We start from the raw sequence: 16,972 nt of genomic DNA, 5'->3' as shown, positions 1-16,972 counted from the left end.
GCAAGCCAAAAGACTGACGTATAGACGTTGAGGCACACACGTATCACAAATGCGAGCCGAGTCTATACGAGCGACGATGTATAGACGTTGAGGCACACACGCAGCGCAAATGCGAGCGGAGTCTAATGATCCACACTTGTGCACCGATCCACACTTGTGCTATATATCTGCATCTGCATGTGCTATTTTACGTACCCGTGACCACTTTCAAGCCTGTGCTCACCCTCGACGGGGTCAAAGATTCAGAGGGACAGAATCTGACCGGTAGGAGTCCATGTTCATTATTCCTGTTCAGGCCAGTAAGAGGAAATATAAGTTTTATGCATGCAACAAAATGTCCTTACCAAAAGGTTAAGTGAGTGTGCATTATTTAGACATGTGATTCTCTTAGGGTTGTAGATATTGAACCAGGAAGATTCTCACAACAAAAAGTTCCAACAGTCACAAAAAAATATCTAAACGGCGATGTAAGTTTTGTAAGCGAGCACAAGTTCGTCTCGAGTGATGTCTCACGTGCTGGACTGGATGAGGTCATCAAGCGGCTGTAGTAAACTCGGTCAGCTACATTATACGGATAATGAAAGAGACAATGGCCGCCGGCAGTTCAGTTAACCACTACTACACTAGCTGTCTACAAGACAAAACATCTCTTTTCAGGTAGGTACACATGTCAAAAAATCAGAATAAGCATTGGAAACTCTTTGTGCCGACATGTGGCGACATGTATGTCTCTGCCAAGAGCTGCCTGGTTAAACAAGTTCTGCCACTGGCTAGTGTGTGCTGTTCTTTTGCAAAAGTATACCAAGACTTGAATTCTTTTCAAAGTAACAACAGAAATGCAAGTTCCGCAAACAATAAATTGAAGAAGAGTGTGGATGCGGCTGTATTGTCTGAATATGATGAGATGGTAAAGATCGCCTGAGTTCGGCCTGTGAAAGGAGTTCGGACGGATTGCTTCCGCTGATCCAGCGCACTGCCTATCATATACATGCCCAAGCCCAGTTCACTGGTTTCAGGCCTAAAGCAGTTTTTACCTGCGACCATTGCCGAGCCTGTGTGCACCCTCGACGGGATAAGAGATTCAGAGGGGCAGAAATATATCTGCCCGCTGACAGGCCCCTGTTCATGTTCATTTTTCCTGTCAAAGTCAGTAAGAAGAAACATGAGTTTTATGCGTGCAACAAATGTTCATACAAATGGTTAAGTGAGTACATTAATTAGAGCTGTGATTTTCTTAGAGTTGTAGATACTGAACCAGGAAGCTTCTCACAAATAAAAAGTGCGGAGAAAATATTCTCACAAGAAACTAAACAGCTATGGTAGTTTTGTAAGTGAGCAGCTGTTCGTCCCAAGTGATGTCTCATGTGCTGGACTGGATCAGGCCATCAAGTGGCCATAGTAAACTCAATCAACTAGATTACATGGATAATGAAAGAGCCAATGATCACCGGCAGTTCAATTAACCACTAACCCACTAGCATCTCCAAGACAAAACTTCTCTTTTCAGCTGGGTACAGATGCCAAAATTTCAGAATAACCATCAGAAACTCTTTCGACTGACATGTGGCGACATGCATGGCTCTGCCAAGAGTGGCCTAGTTAAACAAGTTCTGACATTGGCTAAATGGCAAAGCTGTCGTCACCGTCAGCACCCTGGATAACACATAATGAGAACATCATTTACTAATGCTGGGTATGATTGACCGGACCCGGTCCAAGCTAGTGACAGAATCTTCAGGCCTTCAGCATCCGTGTGCACTCTGGATAACACCTGACGAGAACATCATTCACTAATGCTGGGTATAGTTGATCTGGTCCTAGCTGGTGACTGAATCTTCAGCATCCGCGTGCATATATGGACTAGCATGACTCTTCAGCAGCTAACACTTCCCACTTCCTCAACAGTCTCTTAACAGACCAGCAGAGCAAGAATGGCGATGACACTGGTCGTGCTGCTGTTGCTACTGCCAGTAACTCGAGTCTCAGCTCAGGAGCAGCAGCAGCAGCAGCCGACGCAACATGTTGTGCAGCCAGGCTGCCGTGAAAAGTGCGGCAACATCACCATCCCCTACCCCTTTGGCATCGACGCGGGTTGCTTCCGCGACGATGGCCGAGGTGGCTTCCAGCTTTTGTGTGAGGACACCCTACCAGTGCCACGGCTGACCGTGGCTGACTACGGCATCCAGATCACCGGCTTATCCATTAGCACCGGCGAGGCCCAGGCCTCCCTCAACGCATCACGCCACTGCTACAACAGCAAGGGGAGCATCATCAGCCATGGCGGCCCGGTAGCTGTACCACTCGTCAAGACCAACCTCCTCTTCTCGGCCACCAAGAACAGCCTCGTCGTGCTGGGCTGCCCCAACCTCGGCTACCTCAACGACGTTGCCGGCTACTACGTCAGTGGTTGCATGGCCATGTGCCAGCCACAGAAATTCAATGCGTCAGGGTCCTGCACAGGTGTCACCTGCTGCCAGAGCACGATACCCGCCGGCGTCGACTACTACCAGCCGAGCCTGCTCGACATGCCGAAGAACAAGGGAGACCCGATCTTCTATGGAAAGAGCACGACCTGCCGGTACGTGTTCTTGGTGGAGACGGAGTGGTTAAGTACCGGCTACACCGGCGAGAACTTCAACCGGACAGACGACTTCGCCGTGCCTGTCGTTCTCGACTGGGCAGTACGGAGCGTCAGGAACTGCAGAGCTGCTAAGCGCAACGAAACCAAGTACGCATGCCGGAGCACGGTCAGCCAGTGCGTCAATTCCAGAAACGGCGCTGGGTACCGGTGCAAGTGCTCCAAGGGGTATGAGGGCAATCCCTATCTAGACGATGGATGCAAAGGTATTCACAGATATTGATCTTGCTGCAACTGGAACATTACTCAACTGTTGTCCCATTTAGTTAAATGTCTACTGTCCTTCTACCATTTTTGCCTCATCCTCTAACAACAAGTTTTGCCAAACTGAAGACATCAATGAGTGTGAACACGAAGAAAAAGACGCATGCTACGGAGTCTGCATAAATACGCCGGGAAGCTACACTTGCGAGTGCCCTCCTGGGACTAGTGGAGATGCCACAGCGAAGAATGGCTGCCGGCCAAACGACAGTTTCACTTTAGTACTGAAAATAGTTACAGGTAAACAGACAGATCTTCAATTTTTGCCCCTTTTGTTTTTCATGCTATTTTGCTGCTGCAGAACTAAGGGCTATGCAATATGTCGTACACAGGTGTCAGCCTTGGAGTGTTCTTGCCATTTTTCATGTTCTTCTGGCTCTACTTGGGGCTCCAGAAGAGGAAGCTTATCAGAACAAAGCAGAAGTTCTTCGAGCTAAATGGAGGCCTCTTCCTGCAGCAGCAGATAAGTAACTACAATGGCACCAGCAAAGGAACTGGTGGGTTCAAGATCTTTTCCAAGGAAGAGCTGGAGAAAGCGACCAAAAACTTTGCAGCTGGCCGTGTTCTCGGCCATGGAGGACACGGCATTGTCTACAAGGGTGTCCTTGAGGACAAGACAGTGGTGGCGATCAAAAAGTCAAAGATGGAAGAGGCCCCGACCAAGGAATTCGCAAGGGAGATGTTCATCCTCTCCCAGATAAACCACAGAAATGTCGTCAAGCTGCTTGGATGCTGCCTTGAAGCCGAAGTGCCCATGTTGGTCTACGAGTTCGTCTCAAACGGTACACTGTACCACTACATACATGGTGACAAGGGCATCAACTCTGACATAGCATTTGGCACCTGTCTTCGGGTAGCGGTAGAGTCAGCCGAGGCACTGGCATACATGCATTCTTCGGCCTCGCCGCCAATCCTCCATGGAGACATCAAGACAGCAAACATTCTGTTGGATCACAAGCTCACGGCAAAAGTTTCAGATTTCGGAGCATCAAAATTGGCACCAACTGATGAGGCCAAAATGGCAACGTTGGTGCAAGGAACTTGCGGTTACCTTGATCCAGAATACCTAATGACATGCCTGCTGACTGACAAGAGTGATGTATACAGCTTTGGTGTCGTGCTTTTGGAGGTTCTGACAAGGAAGAAGGCATTGTACTTGGAAGGGCCGGGAGAAGATAGAAGCCTCGTTTTATGCTTCATGACGGCAGTGAAGGTAGGTCAGCACCAAGAGCTTCTGGACAGACAAGTGAAGGATGAGATGAGAATCGAAGTGCTTGAAGAGATCATGCACCTTGTGATAAGATGCTTAAACATGAGTGGGGAGGAACGGCCGACAATGAAGGAGGTTGCAGAGAAGCTGGAGATGCTGAGGAGATACCAGCACCATCCGTGGGCTCAAGCGGATGCAAATCCGGAGGAGAAGCAGAGCTTGCTTGTTATGAACCAACAGAATGTGAATTACAAGTTCACGCAGGATTACATCCTTGATTTTTGAAGGAAGCAGTACATTCATCTTTAGCTCGTAAATCAAAATATTTTGTATCATTATTTTTGCACATTCCCTTATATATGAATTCTTTTGGATGTAAGAAAACAAACGCACATATGATGGTGGCAGAAAAATGAACACTGCAGAGATCTAACCGCACAGGTTTCACAATTCAGTGAAATTTTAGAAATGCTCCAGATCAATACTCCAAGTATGTAACTATGCACATTAATTAAATTTAAAAACTATGCTCATTAATTGGTTAATTTTTTATCTTCATTAAAAGACATTTAAAACAATAAAAGAACGGGAATTTTGCATTTGTTAAATTCCATCCTAATTATTCATAATAGAATAATAATAATACAATGCAAGATATACACAACAAACAGAACAAGGAAATCCAACATCATCGGTTTCAAGCCTATAGCATATAGCATTTCATACCTGCGAACCCGCAACCATTGTCGAGCCTGTGTGCAAGATGCACTATTTGCTCGAACAGCCACCAGAAAATGCCTATAAATTAAGATAGCCTCTGCCAGTTGATCTGTGCAGCTTTGATTTACCAGAGACGGGGAGCTTGGGTACCAACGCTCCATTAAAGGCTAGACTGCTTTGCCTCCGGCTGCAAGGCAGAAAGGTTTGTCACTGCTGTGAATAAAGGTACTTGGACGGGTCGGCAAAAGGTAACCAATTGGAGCTTCTAACAAGGAAGAATGCATACACGCATCGCAAATGCGAGCCAAGTCTACGCTCCGTATATACGCATACGGCCGGTTTTTTGTCTATTTTTCATGTGATTTGAATTTCTGTTTTTAAATGATATGATTTAATTAAATTGTTTTCAAAGTAGAAGCAGAAATGCGAATTCCAGCAGATCACTAGATCCAAGAAGAGTGTAGAAGCAGTTGCAAGGTCTGAATATGATGAGAACATTTGTGTGTGTGTGTGTGTGTGTGTGTGTGTGTTGGGGCTGACCTGACAATGTGTACGATGGAAACCTCCTTTGCGGCGCTACAAGATACTGATTCCTCCATTCATTTGCTACGCACTCATCATCTCATCAAAGGCCTAACCTACCGAGTCTGCAGAGTAGTAGCAGTAACATGCATCGTTCCACACTTGTGCTATATATCTGCATTCCCCGGCCATGTGCAGTGCAGACTACACGTGTTTGGGGTAGATCCAGCAGCTAGCAAAAGAGGAGCAGAGGCGGCAAGAAGAATGGCATCCAAAACAGCGCTCATGGCTGTGCTTTTTCTCGTCCTTGTGGCCGGCGATCTCGCCCATGGCCACGCCGTTCCGCCGCTCGGGCGCGCCCGGCGGAGCCTCGGCTGGATGCAAGGCATGAAGGGAGGCCCCCCTAGTGGCATGCAGCCATCAGAGACTGCTGCTTCTGCTGCCCGCCGCCGCGCCATTTCTTGGGTGCAAGAAGGTACTAGATGATTCTCCTGTAACTTAATATGTGCTGGCTGTTGCATTGATATGTGCTAACTTAAATATGTTTGTCATCAGGCGAGGAAAGCAGCCGGGCCGGCGGCATGGAGGAACGCAAGTTCATCGCGCCTGTGCCGGGATTCAAGCTCCCACCCCTTCCTCCAAACGCTGCCTGAAGAGATCACATCACAGGGTGAGCATGCCACGGCATGGACCATCACTAGGTCTATCAATGAATAAAGGTGCCGGAGTGTTCAAGGATGCTTTATATATATTGTTCAATAAGTAAGGCAGCGTCAATCTGCTATGTTTAAGTTACTAAGTATGATGCCGCCTTCGCTCAGTAACTGTAAGGTTGCAGCATCAGTTGTAATAATGGGAGAAAACAGTGAGCATTCAGATCGAACTAGCTCGGTTTTTGAGAAAGGGTCAGTGTGATGAATTGTTGACAAGGGAAAGCACAAACAGTTTCAGAAAACATCAAACGAGACTTGAACAGGCTCGACGTGCGTTTCGATCGACAAACATTGCCCCACACTGCTGAGGTTGTGCTAAAAGAAACTGCAAGTTTGCTCTTGTTAAAATCCATCCTATTAAACTCTAATACCCACAAAAAATTTAAACTCGTAACAGGATGGTAATACACAGCAAGTACAGACAACAAACAGAACAAGGAAATCCAGCACCATTTCACCGGTTTCAAGTATATAGCATTACGTACCTGCGACCACTTTCGAGCCTGTGCGGACCCTCGACGGGGTCAAAGATTCAGAGGGGCAGAATCTGACCGGTAGGAGTCCATGTTCATTATTCCTGTTCAGACCAGTAAGAGGAAACATGAGTTTTATGCATGCAACAAAATGTCCTTACCAAAAGGTTAAGTGAGTGTGCATTATTTAGACATGTGATTCTCTTAGGGTTGTAGATACTGAACCAGGAAGATTCTCACAACAAAAAGTTCCAACAGTCACAAAAAATATCTAAACGACGATGTAAGTTTTGTAAGCGAGCACCAGTTCGTCTCGAGTGATGTCTCACGTGCTGGACTGGATGAGGTCATCAAGTGGCTGTAGTAAACTCGGTCAACTACATTATACGGATAATGAAAGAGAGAATGACCACCGGCAGTTCAGTTAACCACTACTACACTAGCTGTCTACAAGACAAAACATCTCTTTTCAGGTAGGTACACATGTCAAAAAAATCAGAATAAGCATTGGAAACTCTTTGTGCCAACATGTGGCGACATGTATGTCTCTGCCAAGAGCTTCCTGGTTAAACAAGTTCTGCCACTGGCTAGTGTGTGCTGTTCTTTTGCAAAAGTATACCAAGACTTGAATTCTTTTCAAAGTAAAAACAGAAATGCAAGTTCCCACAAACAATAAATTGAAGAACAATGTGGATGCGGCTGTATGGTCTGAATATGATGAGATCATTTGTTTCCCACCTGAACTGAGATGGTAAAGAAGATCGCCTGAGTTCGGCCTGTGAAAGGAGTTCGGACGGATTGCTTCCGCTGATCCAGCGCACTGCCTATCATATACATGCCCAAGCCCAGTTCACTGGTTTCGGGCCTAAAGCATTTTGTACCTGCGACCATTGCCGAGCCTGTGTGCACCCTCGACGGGATAAGAGATTCAGAGGGGCAGAAATATTTCTGCTCGCTGACAGTCCCCTGTTCATGTTCATTTCTCCTGTCAAAGTCAGTAAGAAGAAACATGAGTTTTATGCGTGCAACAAATGTTCTTACAAATGGTTAAGTGAGTACATTATTTAGAGCTGTGATTTTCTTAGAGTTGTAGATACTGAACCAGGATGCTTCTCACAAATAAAAAGTTCGGAGAAAATATTCTCACAAGAAACTAAACAGCTATGCTAGTTTTGTAAGTGAGCAGCTGTTCGTCCCAAGTGATGTCTCATGTGCTGGACTGGATCAGGCCATCAAGTGGCCATAGTAAACTCAATCAACTAGATTACATGGATAATGAAAGAGCCAATGATCACCGGCAGTTCAATTAACCACTAACCCACTAGCATCTCCAAGACAAAACTTCTCTTTTCAGCTGGGTACAGATGCCAAAATTTCAGAACAACCATCAGAAACTCTTTCGACTGACATGTGGCGACATGCATGGCTCTGCCAAGAGTGGCCTAGTTAAACAAGTTCTGACATTGGCTAAATGGCAAAGCTGTCGTCACCGTCAGCACCCTGGATAACACATAATGAGAACATCATTTACTAATGCTGGGTATGATTGACCGGACCCGGTCCAAGCTAGTGACAGAATCTTCAGGCCTTCAGCATCCGTGTGCACTCTGGATAACACCTGACGAGAACATCATTCACTAATGCTGGGTATAGTTGATCTGGTCCTAGCTGGTGACTGAATCTTCAGCATCCGCGTGCATATATGGACTAGCATGACTCTTCAGCAGCTAACACTTCCCACTTCCTCAACAGTCTCTTAACAGACCAGCAGAGCAAGAATGGCGATGACACTGGTCGTGCTGCTGTTGCTACTGCCAGTAACTCGAGTCTCAGCTCAGGAGCAGCAGCAGCAGCAGCAGACGCCGCCGGAACATGTTGTGCAGCCGGGCTGCCGTGACAAGTGCGGCAACATCACCATTACCTACCCCTTTGGCATCGGCGCAGGTTGCTTCCGCGACGATGGCCGAGGTGGCTTCCAGCTTTTGTGTGACGACTCCTTACCAGTCCCACGGCTCACCGTAGCTGACTACGGCATCCAGATCACCAGCTTATCCATTAGCACCGGCGAGGCCCATGCCTCCCTCAACGTGACTCGCCGCTGCTATAACAGCAAGGGGAGCGTCATCAGCCAAGGCGGCCCGGTAGCTGTACCACTCGTTGGGACCAACCTCCTCTTCTCGGACACCAAGAACCGCCTCGTCGTGCTCGGCTGCCCCAACCTCGGCTACTTCAACGGCATTGACGGCTACTACGTCAGTGGCTGCATGGCCGTGTGCCGGCCACGGAAATCCACTGCATCAGGATCCTGCACAGGTGTCGGCTGCTGCCAGAGCATGATACCCCCTGCTGTCGACTACTATCAGCCGTACCTGCTCGACATCCCAAAGAGCAAGGGAGACCTGATCATCTATGTAAACAGTGTGACCTGCCGGTATGTGTTCTTGGTGGAGGCGACGTGGTTACATACCAACTACACCAGCAAGAACCACAACAAGACCGACGACTTCGCCGTGCCTGTCGTGCTCGACTGGGCTGTCCGGAACGTGGAAAACTGCAGAGGCGCTAGGAAGAATGCAACCACATATGCATGCCGGAGCACGCTCAGCAAGTGCGTTAACTCCAAAAACGGCGCTGGGTACCGTTGCGGCTGCTCCAAGGGATATGAGGGCAACCCCTATTTATACGATGGATGCAAAGGTATTCACCGATATTTGATCCTGATACAACTGGACAACAAAAATTGTCCAGTTTAACTTTTTTTGTTAAACCTCTACTGTCCTTCTGCCAATTTTGTCTCGTGCTCTGACAAATGTCTACTGTCCTTCTGCCATTTAACTGAAGACATCAATGAGTGTGAGCAGAAAGGAAAACACGCATGCTACGGGGTCTGCACAAATACGCCCGGAAGCTACACTTGCCAATGCCCTCCTGGGACTAGTGGAGATGCCACCGTGAAGAATGGTTGCCAGCCAAAGGACAGTTTCACTTTAGCCGTGAAAGTAGTTACAGGTAAACATATAATCCTGCAATTTTTGCTCCTTTGGTTGATGCTGGAAAACTAATGCCAATGCCTCATCATACTCAGGAATCAGCCTTGGAGTGTTCTTGCCATTTTTCATGTGCTTCTGGCTCTACTTGGGACTCCAGAAGCGGAAGCTTATCAGAACAAAGCAGAAGTTCTTCGAGCTAAATGGAGGCATCTTCCTGCAGCAGCAAATACATAACTACAATGGCAACAGCAAAGGCACTGGTGGGTTCAAGATCTTTTCCAAGGAAGAGCTGGAGAAAGCGACCAAAAACTTTGCAGCCGACCGTGTTCTCGGCCATGGAGGACACGGCATTGTCTACAAGGGTGTCCTTGAGGACAAGACAGTGGTGGCGATCAAGAAGTCAAAGATGATGGAAGAGGCCCAGACCAAAGAATTCGCGAGGGAGATGTTCATCCTCTCCCAGATCAACCACAGGAATGTCGTCAAGCTGCTCGGATGCTGTCTCGAAGCAGAAGTGCCCATGCTGGTGTACGAGTTCATCTCAAATGGCACCTTCGACCAATACATCCATGGTGGCAAGGGTATCAACTCCGACACAGCTTTTGGCACCTGTCTTCGGGTAGCAGTAGAGTCAGCCGAGGCATTGGCGTACATGCACTCTTCGGCCTCGCCGCCAATCATCCATGGAGACGTCAAGACAGCAAACATTTTGTTGGATGACAAGCTCACAGCAAAAGTTTCTGATTTTGGAGCATCAAAATTGGCACCAACTGATGAGGCCACGATTGCAACGCTGGTGCAAGGAACTTGTGGTTACCTTGATCCAGAATACCTAATAACATGCTTGCTGACTGACAAGAGTGATGTGTACAGCTTTGGCGTCGTCCTATTGGAGCTTCTAACTAGGAAGAAGGCGTTGTACTTGGACGGGTCGGCAAAAGATAGAAGCCTCGTTTTATGCTTCATGACGGCAGCGAAGGTAGGTCAGCACCAAGAGCTTCTGGACAGACAAGTGAGGGATGAGATGAGAATCGAAGTGCTCGAAGAGATCACGCACCTCGTGATAAGATGCTTGAACATGAGTGGGGAGGAACGGCCGACGATGAAGGAGGTTGCGGAGAGGCTGGAGATGCTGAGGAGATACCAGCACCATCCGTGGGCTCAAGCGGATGGGAATCCGGAGGAGCAGAGCTTGCTTGTTATGAACCAACAGAATGTGACTTACAAGTTCACGCAGGATTACATCCTTGATTTTTGAAGGAAGTACATTCAGCTTTAGGTCGTAAATCCAACTATTTTGTATCGTTATTTCTGCACATTCCCTTATATATGAATTCTTTTGGATGTAAGAAAACAAATGCACATATGATGGTGGCCGAAAACTGAACACTGCCAAGATCTAACCTCACAGGTTTCACAATTCAGTGAAATTCTAGAAATGTTCCAGATCAATACTCCAAGTATGTAGCTATGCACATTAATTAAATTTTAAAAACTATGCTCATTAATTGGTTAAAAAAATCATCTTAATTAAAAGACATTTAAAACAATAAAAGAACAGCAATTTTGTATTTGTTAAATTCCGTCCAAATTATTCATAATAGAATAACAATACAGTGCAAGATATACACAACAAACAGAACAGGGAAATCCAACACCATCGGTTTCAAGCCTATGGCATTTCATACCTGCGAAGCTGCAACCAATGTCGAGCCTGTGTGCACGACGCACGATTCACTCGAACAGCCACCAGAAAAGCATTTAAATTAAGATAGCCTCCACCAGTTGATCCGTGCAGCTCTGATTGACCAAAGACGGGGAGCTTGGGCACTAACGCTCCATTAAAGGCTAGACTGCTTTGCCTCCGGCTGGCAGGCAGAAAGGTTCGTCACTGCTGTGAATAGAGGTGGTGAATCTAAAGAAGAGTTCCTCTACCGGATCAGAGACTCAGAGGGGCAGAATAGTTCTGCTTGCTGACAGGTAGGGGTCCGTGTTTATTTTTCTGTCTAGGTCAGTAAAAAGAAACATGAGGTTTATGCAACAAATGTTCTTCTTACCAAAACGTTAAGTGAGTGTACGGCATTATTTAGACCTGAGGTTATCTTTACAGGCAATGTACAGAAAATATTCTGTACAACGAACATACTGAACAAGGAAGATTCTCAAAAGAAGAAGTTCCAACAGAAAATATTCTCACAACAAACTAAACGGCGATGCTAGTTTTTGTCTCCAGTTATGTCTCACGTGCTGGACTGGATCAGGTGGCCGTAGTAAGCTTGGTCAACTAAATTACATGGACAACGAAAGAGCCAATGATTGCCGGCGGTGCAATTTACCACTTTAGTCTCCACTAGCATTAACAGGCCTAAAGTTCTCTTCTCATGTAGGCATACATGACAAAATTTTAGAATAACCATCAGAAACTCTTTGTACTGACATGTGGCGACATGTATGGCTCTGCCAAGAGCTGCCTGGTTAAACAAGTTCCGCCATTGGCTAAATGGCGAAGCTCTGGTCGCCGTCGTCACCATCAGCACTCTAGATAAAGCATAACAGAACATCATTAACTAGTACTGGGCAATTGACCCAGTCCTAGCTAGTGAACAGATTGTTCAGCATCCCTGCGCATATATGGACTTCCATGATTCTTCAGCAACTGACACTTCCCACTTCCTCAGAAGTCTCTGAGCAGAGCAGCTTAGCAAGAATGGCAACCACACTGGTTGTACAGCTCGTGCTGCTGTTGCTACTGTCAGTGACACAAGCCTCAGCTCAGGAGGAGCAGCAGCCGCCTCGGCAGGTTGTGCGGCCAGGCTGCCAGGACAAGTGTGGCAACATCACGATCCCCTACCCCTTCGGCATCGGTGCCGGTTGCTACCGCGACGATGGCCGAGGTGGTTTCCAGCTTGAGTGTGATGACTCCCTCCCGGTCCCGTGGCTTGCCGTAACTGGCTATGGCGTCCAGATCACCAACCTATCCATTGGGACCGGGGAGGCCTGGGCCTACATCAACGTGACACGCCACTGCTACAACAGCAGCGGGAGCATCATCAGCCGTAATGGCGCCACGCCCGTGCCACTCATCAACAGCCACCTCCTCTTCTCCCAGGCGAGGAACCGCCTCGTCGCGCTTGGCTGCCCCAACCTTGGTTACTTCGTCGACACTGCTGGCTACTACGTCAGTGGTTGCATGAGCGTGTGTGGTCCGTCAAAGTTCACCTTGCCAGGTTCATGCACAGGCGTCGCCTGCTGCCAGAGCGGGATACCCGCTGCTGTGGACTACTTCGAGCCATACCTGCTCGACATCCCAAAGGAGCAGACAGACCCAATCTTCTATAGCAACAGCACGACCTGCCGGTACGTGTTCTTGGTGGAGGCGGAATGGTTGAATACCAAATACACCGGTGGGAGCCTCAACCGGACTGATGACTTCGCCGTGCCCGTCGTGCTCGACTGGGCAGTCCGGAACGTTCGCAACTGCAAAGCTGCCAAGCGCAATGCAACCGACTACGCGTGCCGGAGCATGCTCAGCCATTGCGTCAACTCCAAAAACAGCACAGGGTACCGGTGCAACTGCTCCAAGGGGTATGAGGGCAACCCCTATCTAGACGATGGATGCAAAGGTATTCACAGTATAAATCTTGCTACAACTGGAACACTTAAATATTTTCTTAAACGTCTGCTATCCTTCTGCCATTTTGTCTGATGTTCTGACAAGTTTTTTGCCTGAAGACATCAACGAGTGTGAACGCAAAGGAAAACACACATGCCACGGGGCCTGCACAAATACGCCGGGAAGCTACACTTGCCAATGTCCTCCTGGGACAAGTGGAGATGCCACCAGGAAGGATGGTTGCCGACCAAAGGACAGTTTCACTTTAGCCCTGAAAGTAGTTACAGGTAAACAGATAATCCTGCAATTTTTGCCCCTTTGGTTGCTCCTGCAATTTTACTGCTGGAAAACTAATGGCTATGCAACATCGTACTCAGGAGTCAGCCTTGGAGTGTTCTTGCCATTTTTCATGTCCTTCTGGCTCTACTTGGGGCTCCAGAAGAGGAAGCTTATCAGAACAAAGCAGAAGTTCTTTGAGGTAAATGGAGGCCTCTTCCTGCAGCAGCAGATACGTAACTACAATGGCACCAGCAAAGGCACTGGTGGGTTCAAGATCTTTTCCAAGGAAGAGTTGGAGAAAGCAACCAACGAGTTTGCCGCCGACCAAGTTCTTGGCCACGGCGGGCACGGCATTGTCTACAAGGGTGTACTTGAGGACAAGACAATAGTGGCGATCAAGAAGTCAAAGATGATGGAAGAAGCCCCGACCACAGAATTCGCGAGGGAGATGTTCATCCTCTCCCAGATCAACCACAAGAATGTCGTCAAGCTGCTCGGATGCTGCCTCGAAGTGGAAGTGCCCATGCTGGTCTACGAGTTCGTCTCAAATGGTACCCTTTACCACTACATCCATGGCAGTAAGGGCCTTGACTCTGACGCAGCCCTCGACGCCTGTCTTCGGATAGCAGTAGAGTCAGCCGAGGCACTGGCATACATGCACTCTTCAGCCTCGCCACCGATTCTCCATGGAGATGTCAAGACGGCAAACATTCTGTTGGATCACAAGCTCACAGCAAAAGTTTCAGATTTCGGAGCATCAAAACTGGCACCAACTGATGAGGCCAAGATGGCAACGTTGGTGCAGGGAACTTGCGGTTACCTTGACCCGGAATATCTAATGACATGCCGGCTGACTGATAAGAGTGATGTGTACAGCTTTGGTGTCGTCCTATTGGAGCTTCTGACAAGGAAGAAGGCACTGTACTTCGATGGGCCAGAGGAAGATAGAAGCCTTGTTTTATGCTTCATGGTGGCAGTGAAGGTAGGCCAGCACCAAGACCTTCTGGACAGCCAAGTGAGGGACGAGATGAGAATTGAAGCGCTCGAAGAGATCACACACCTGGTTGTGAGATGCTTGAACATGAGTGGGGAGGAGCGGCCGACAATGAAGGAGGTTGCAGAGACGTTGGAGATGCTGAGGAGATACCACAGCCACCCGTGGGCTCAAGCAGATGCCAATCCAGAGGAGGAACAGAGTTTGCTTGCTATGGAACCACGGAATGCTAATTACAAGTTCACACAAGATTGCGTCCTTGATTTTGAAGCAAGCAGTACATACAGCTATAGCTTGTAGATCAAAATATTTTGTTCCATCTTTTCTGCATATCCTTTCAGATATGAGTTTTTTCGGATGTAAGAAACATATGCACATATGGTGGTTGCAGAAAGGTGAACTAAACCCCTCACAGGTTGTAAAATTCAGTTAAATATTAGAATTGATCTAAATCATAATACGCAAATATGCCCATTAGTTGGTTGATGCTTTTCTTTTCTTTTCTTTTTATTAAAAAGATGTTAAAAGCAATAGAATGTAAAGAGAACCCGCAATAATTTATTAGGATGGAAAGATTACAAAACTTATACAAGGGATTTGCAACTCATCTTTTATCCACTTATTGAATAGGCAACTACTACAGAAAAATAAATACTTAACTTCATTTGCAGGCAACATCCAAACTAAAACTACAAGATGGTTTATGTGTAAAAACTGCAAGTTCTACTTTTTTATAAGATGTACCTTTTTTCCGTTTGGAGGGGTGGTGTCTCATGAACTTTCCTGATGTCAGAGCTTCCTTATAAAGGAATAAACTTTCCAATGTATGTCATAGCACTTGAGTGTCCCATGATAAATCATTTGCTATTGCATCCTTAATCCACAAATCCCACCTGAACGGTCATTCTTCTGCACAAAGGAGAGCAAATTGTGTTAGATATGCCCTAGACTGGCCTATGGTGGCTATGTTCAGAGCAAATAAGTTCAGAATATAGCTTATTCAGATATATAGATTTTGCTTCCCAGTTTTGTAATTGCAAACTTGGTTTATTCTGATGGTTCAGAACTTCACTTTCTTGATTCTTGCAGAGATGATCAGTCGCACATAATCAGCAACATACAGCACAGTGACATGAAAGCTAGTACCCTGTTCTGTCAAAACAGCGGCTAGTCCCCTGGAGATTGTGAACTTACTATGTCGGCGAGAGCTTGAGAAAGAGACATATGTCTCCATATGTAGAGGTGATGTACTCGGACATAGCTGTATTGTGGTGGTCATGACGGAAAGATTGCCTGGTTACAAGTAAATAAAAGCCCAGGGCCATAAGTTACAACATAATTGTCAATCAACTGATGTGAAAGCATACGTTGCTCCATAGTACGAGCTTCTGTCATAGCCTAGTTCTTCTGTACAGTCTTTTAGACTTCGTTGTTTGTTTTCATTTTGGTTTGGAACTTCAGATACTGGTTAGTAAAGTTACTCCGGCTGAGCCTCGCTGAAGAGCTCCCAAATGCTACCCTTCTTCTGTTGCTCATCAGCCAAGTCTGTCCCCTGCAATAGCAGCTGCACGAAATTCAGAACCCCCATGTCAGGTTGAATGAACAATAGCGGTCAAGTATATACTATACAGATTTGACACTGTGAATTTGCTAATCCACACCTGGTCGATGTTTGCTTGGACGTCGAGCCGGAAAATTCCCCCAAACCCGGCAGAGACAAACTTAGGGAATCGATTAACCCCACATAAGCTCCGGAAATCGAACCGAAACAGAGGTGAGAGGAGCTCGCGGGCACCCACCTGACGGCACTTCTGGAGCTCCGCCGCGGCGGGTTTTAGAGGTGGAGTGGACGAGGCGGCGGCGGCGGCGGGGCTGGGACTGGCACTGGCGAGGAGGAGGGGGTCGCGGAACCTGCATGGACGGGACGGGACAGCGGCGTCGAACCCTCCGACGACCCGCCGGGCAGGACGGGACCGCGGCGTTTGGGAGAACCGCCGGAGAAGAGGATGAAGAAGGGGCGGTGTGGGTGACTGACTCACAGCGGGCCGCGGCAGCTCGGGCCTCCCGGTCCTTTGGCGGGCCAAGCGTTCTGCCGCCTCGCGGCCTGGACGGGAATACGGCCCAGCAAGAGAGGTACTTGCATCTTTTTTCTGCTGGAACGGCTTGGGTTGGGCTTCTGCGTGGGTGGATCTCCCGCCAAATCGATCCTCGCCTTCTTCGCCAAACCATCCCAGATTATCCTCCAGATTTCGGATCGAATCGTACCCGCAGGAGATCCAGAGGGGTGTCCGTGATTGCACATGGAGAATCGGACAAGAGCAGATCGAAGGCCTTGACTGGGACAACGACAAGCTCCAAAGGGAGTTCATTTCTCTTTTCGAGGGGTTGAACGGCGGTCCCCCTGCACCTGAAGACGACGACAACGACAACGAGTCATCGGCCTGGTGCGACGAGCAGCAGCTCAAGGCGCTCAACCAACGCCTCGCGCTGTGCCGCATCAGAGCTCACCAGGTGCCTTGTCATCAGCACCACAGCATACATATGTGTGGCAAGATATCA

General features: G+C 47.7%; 2 protein-coding genes, 1 long non-coding RNA gene and 2 pseudogenes across 13 annotated transcripts; 4 read left to right on the top strand and 1 right to left on the bottom strand.

Annotated features, from left to right (window-relative positions):
* Positions 1-545: 545 nt before the first annotated feature.
* On the bottom strand, positions 546-16,525 carry LOC147966563 (uncharacterized). Of its 11 annotated transcripts, none has more exons than XR_015608990.1 (9): positions 16,075-16,521; positions 15,781-15,977; positions 15,608-15,706; positions 15,158-15,495; positions 11,216-11,529; positions 7,276-7,522; positions 6,550-6,641; positions 4,836-5,016; positions 546-1,138 (listed from the first exon to the last, which is right to left on the bottom strand). It is a non-coding gene; the product is annotated as an uncharacterized LOC147966563 (long non-coding RNA). The 11 variants fall into 11 exon arrangements; XR_015608988.1 differs by having other exon boundaries at positions 15,158-15,322; positions 16,075-16,512; XR_015608992.1 differs by having other exon boundaries at positions 15,158-15,965; positions 16,075-16,134; positions 16,213-16,525.
* LOC125515290 (wall-associated receptor kinase 1-like) lies at positions 1,153-4,825 on the top strand (annotated as a pseudogene).
* Positions 5,616-6,232, top strand: LOC147966564 (uncharacterized). The gene is made up of 2 exons (XM_087528956.1): positions 5,616-5,826; positions 5,907-6,232. The coding sequence occupies exons 1-2, from the start codon at positions 5,616-5,618 to the stop codon at positions 6,002-6,004; spliced, it is 309 nt and encodes a 102-aa protein (XP_087385082.1). The 3' UTR covers positions 6,005-6,232.
* LOC125530133 (wall-associated receptor kinase 1-like) lies at positions 7,741-11,207 on the top strand (annotated as a pseudogene).
* On the top strand, positions 11,544-15,149 carry LOC125530134 (wall-associated receptor kinase 1-like). Its single transcript, XM_048694535.2, has 2 exons — positions 11,544-13,150; positions 13,260-15,149. The coding sequence occupies exons 1-2, from the start codon at positions 12,169-12,171 to the stop codon at positions 14,711-14,713; spliced, it is 2,436 nt and encodes an 811-aa protein (XP_048550492.2). The 5' UTR covers positions 11,544-12,168; the 3' UTR covers positions 14,714-15,149.
* Positions 16,526-16,972: the final 447 nt, after the last annotated feature.

The sequence above is a fragment of the Triticum urartu genome, chromosome 6A (genome assembly GCF_056163025.1).
Source record: "Triticum urartu cultivar PI428250 chromosome 6A, HENAU_Tu73, whole genome shotgun sequence".
In the NCBI taxonomy this organism is placed as follows: Eukaryota; Viridiplantae; Streptophyta; class Magnoliopsida; order Poales; family Poaceae; genus Triticum; species Triticum urartu.
The sequence above is the reverse complement of the archived record's forward strand: the minus strand, read 5'-3'. Positions and strand labels throughout refer to the sequence as shown.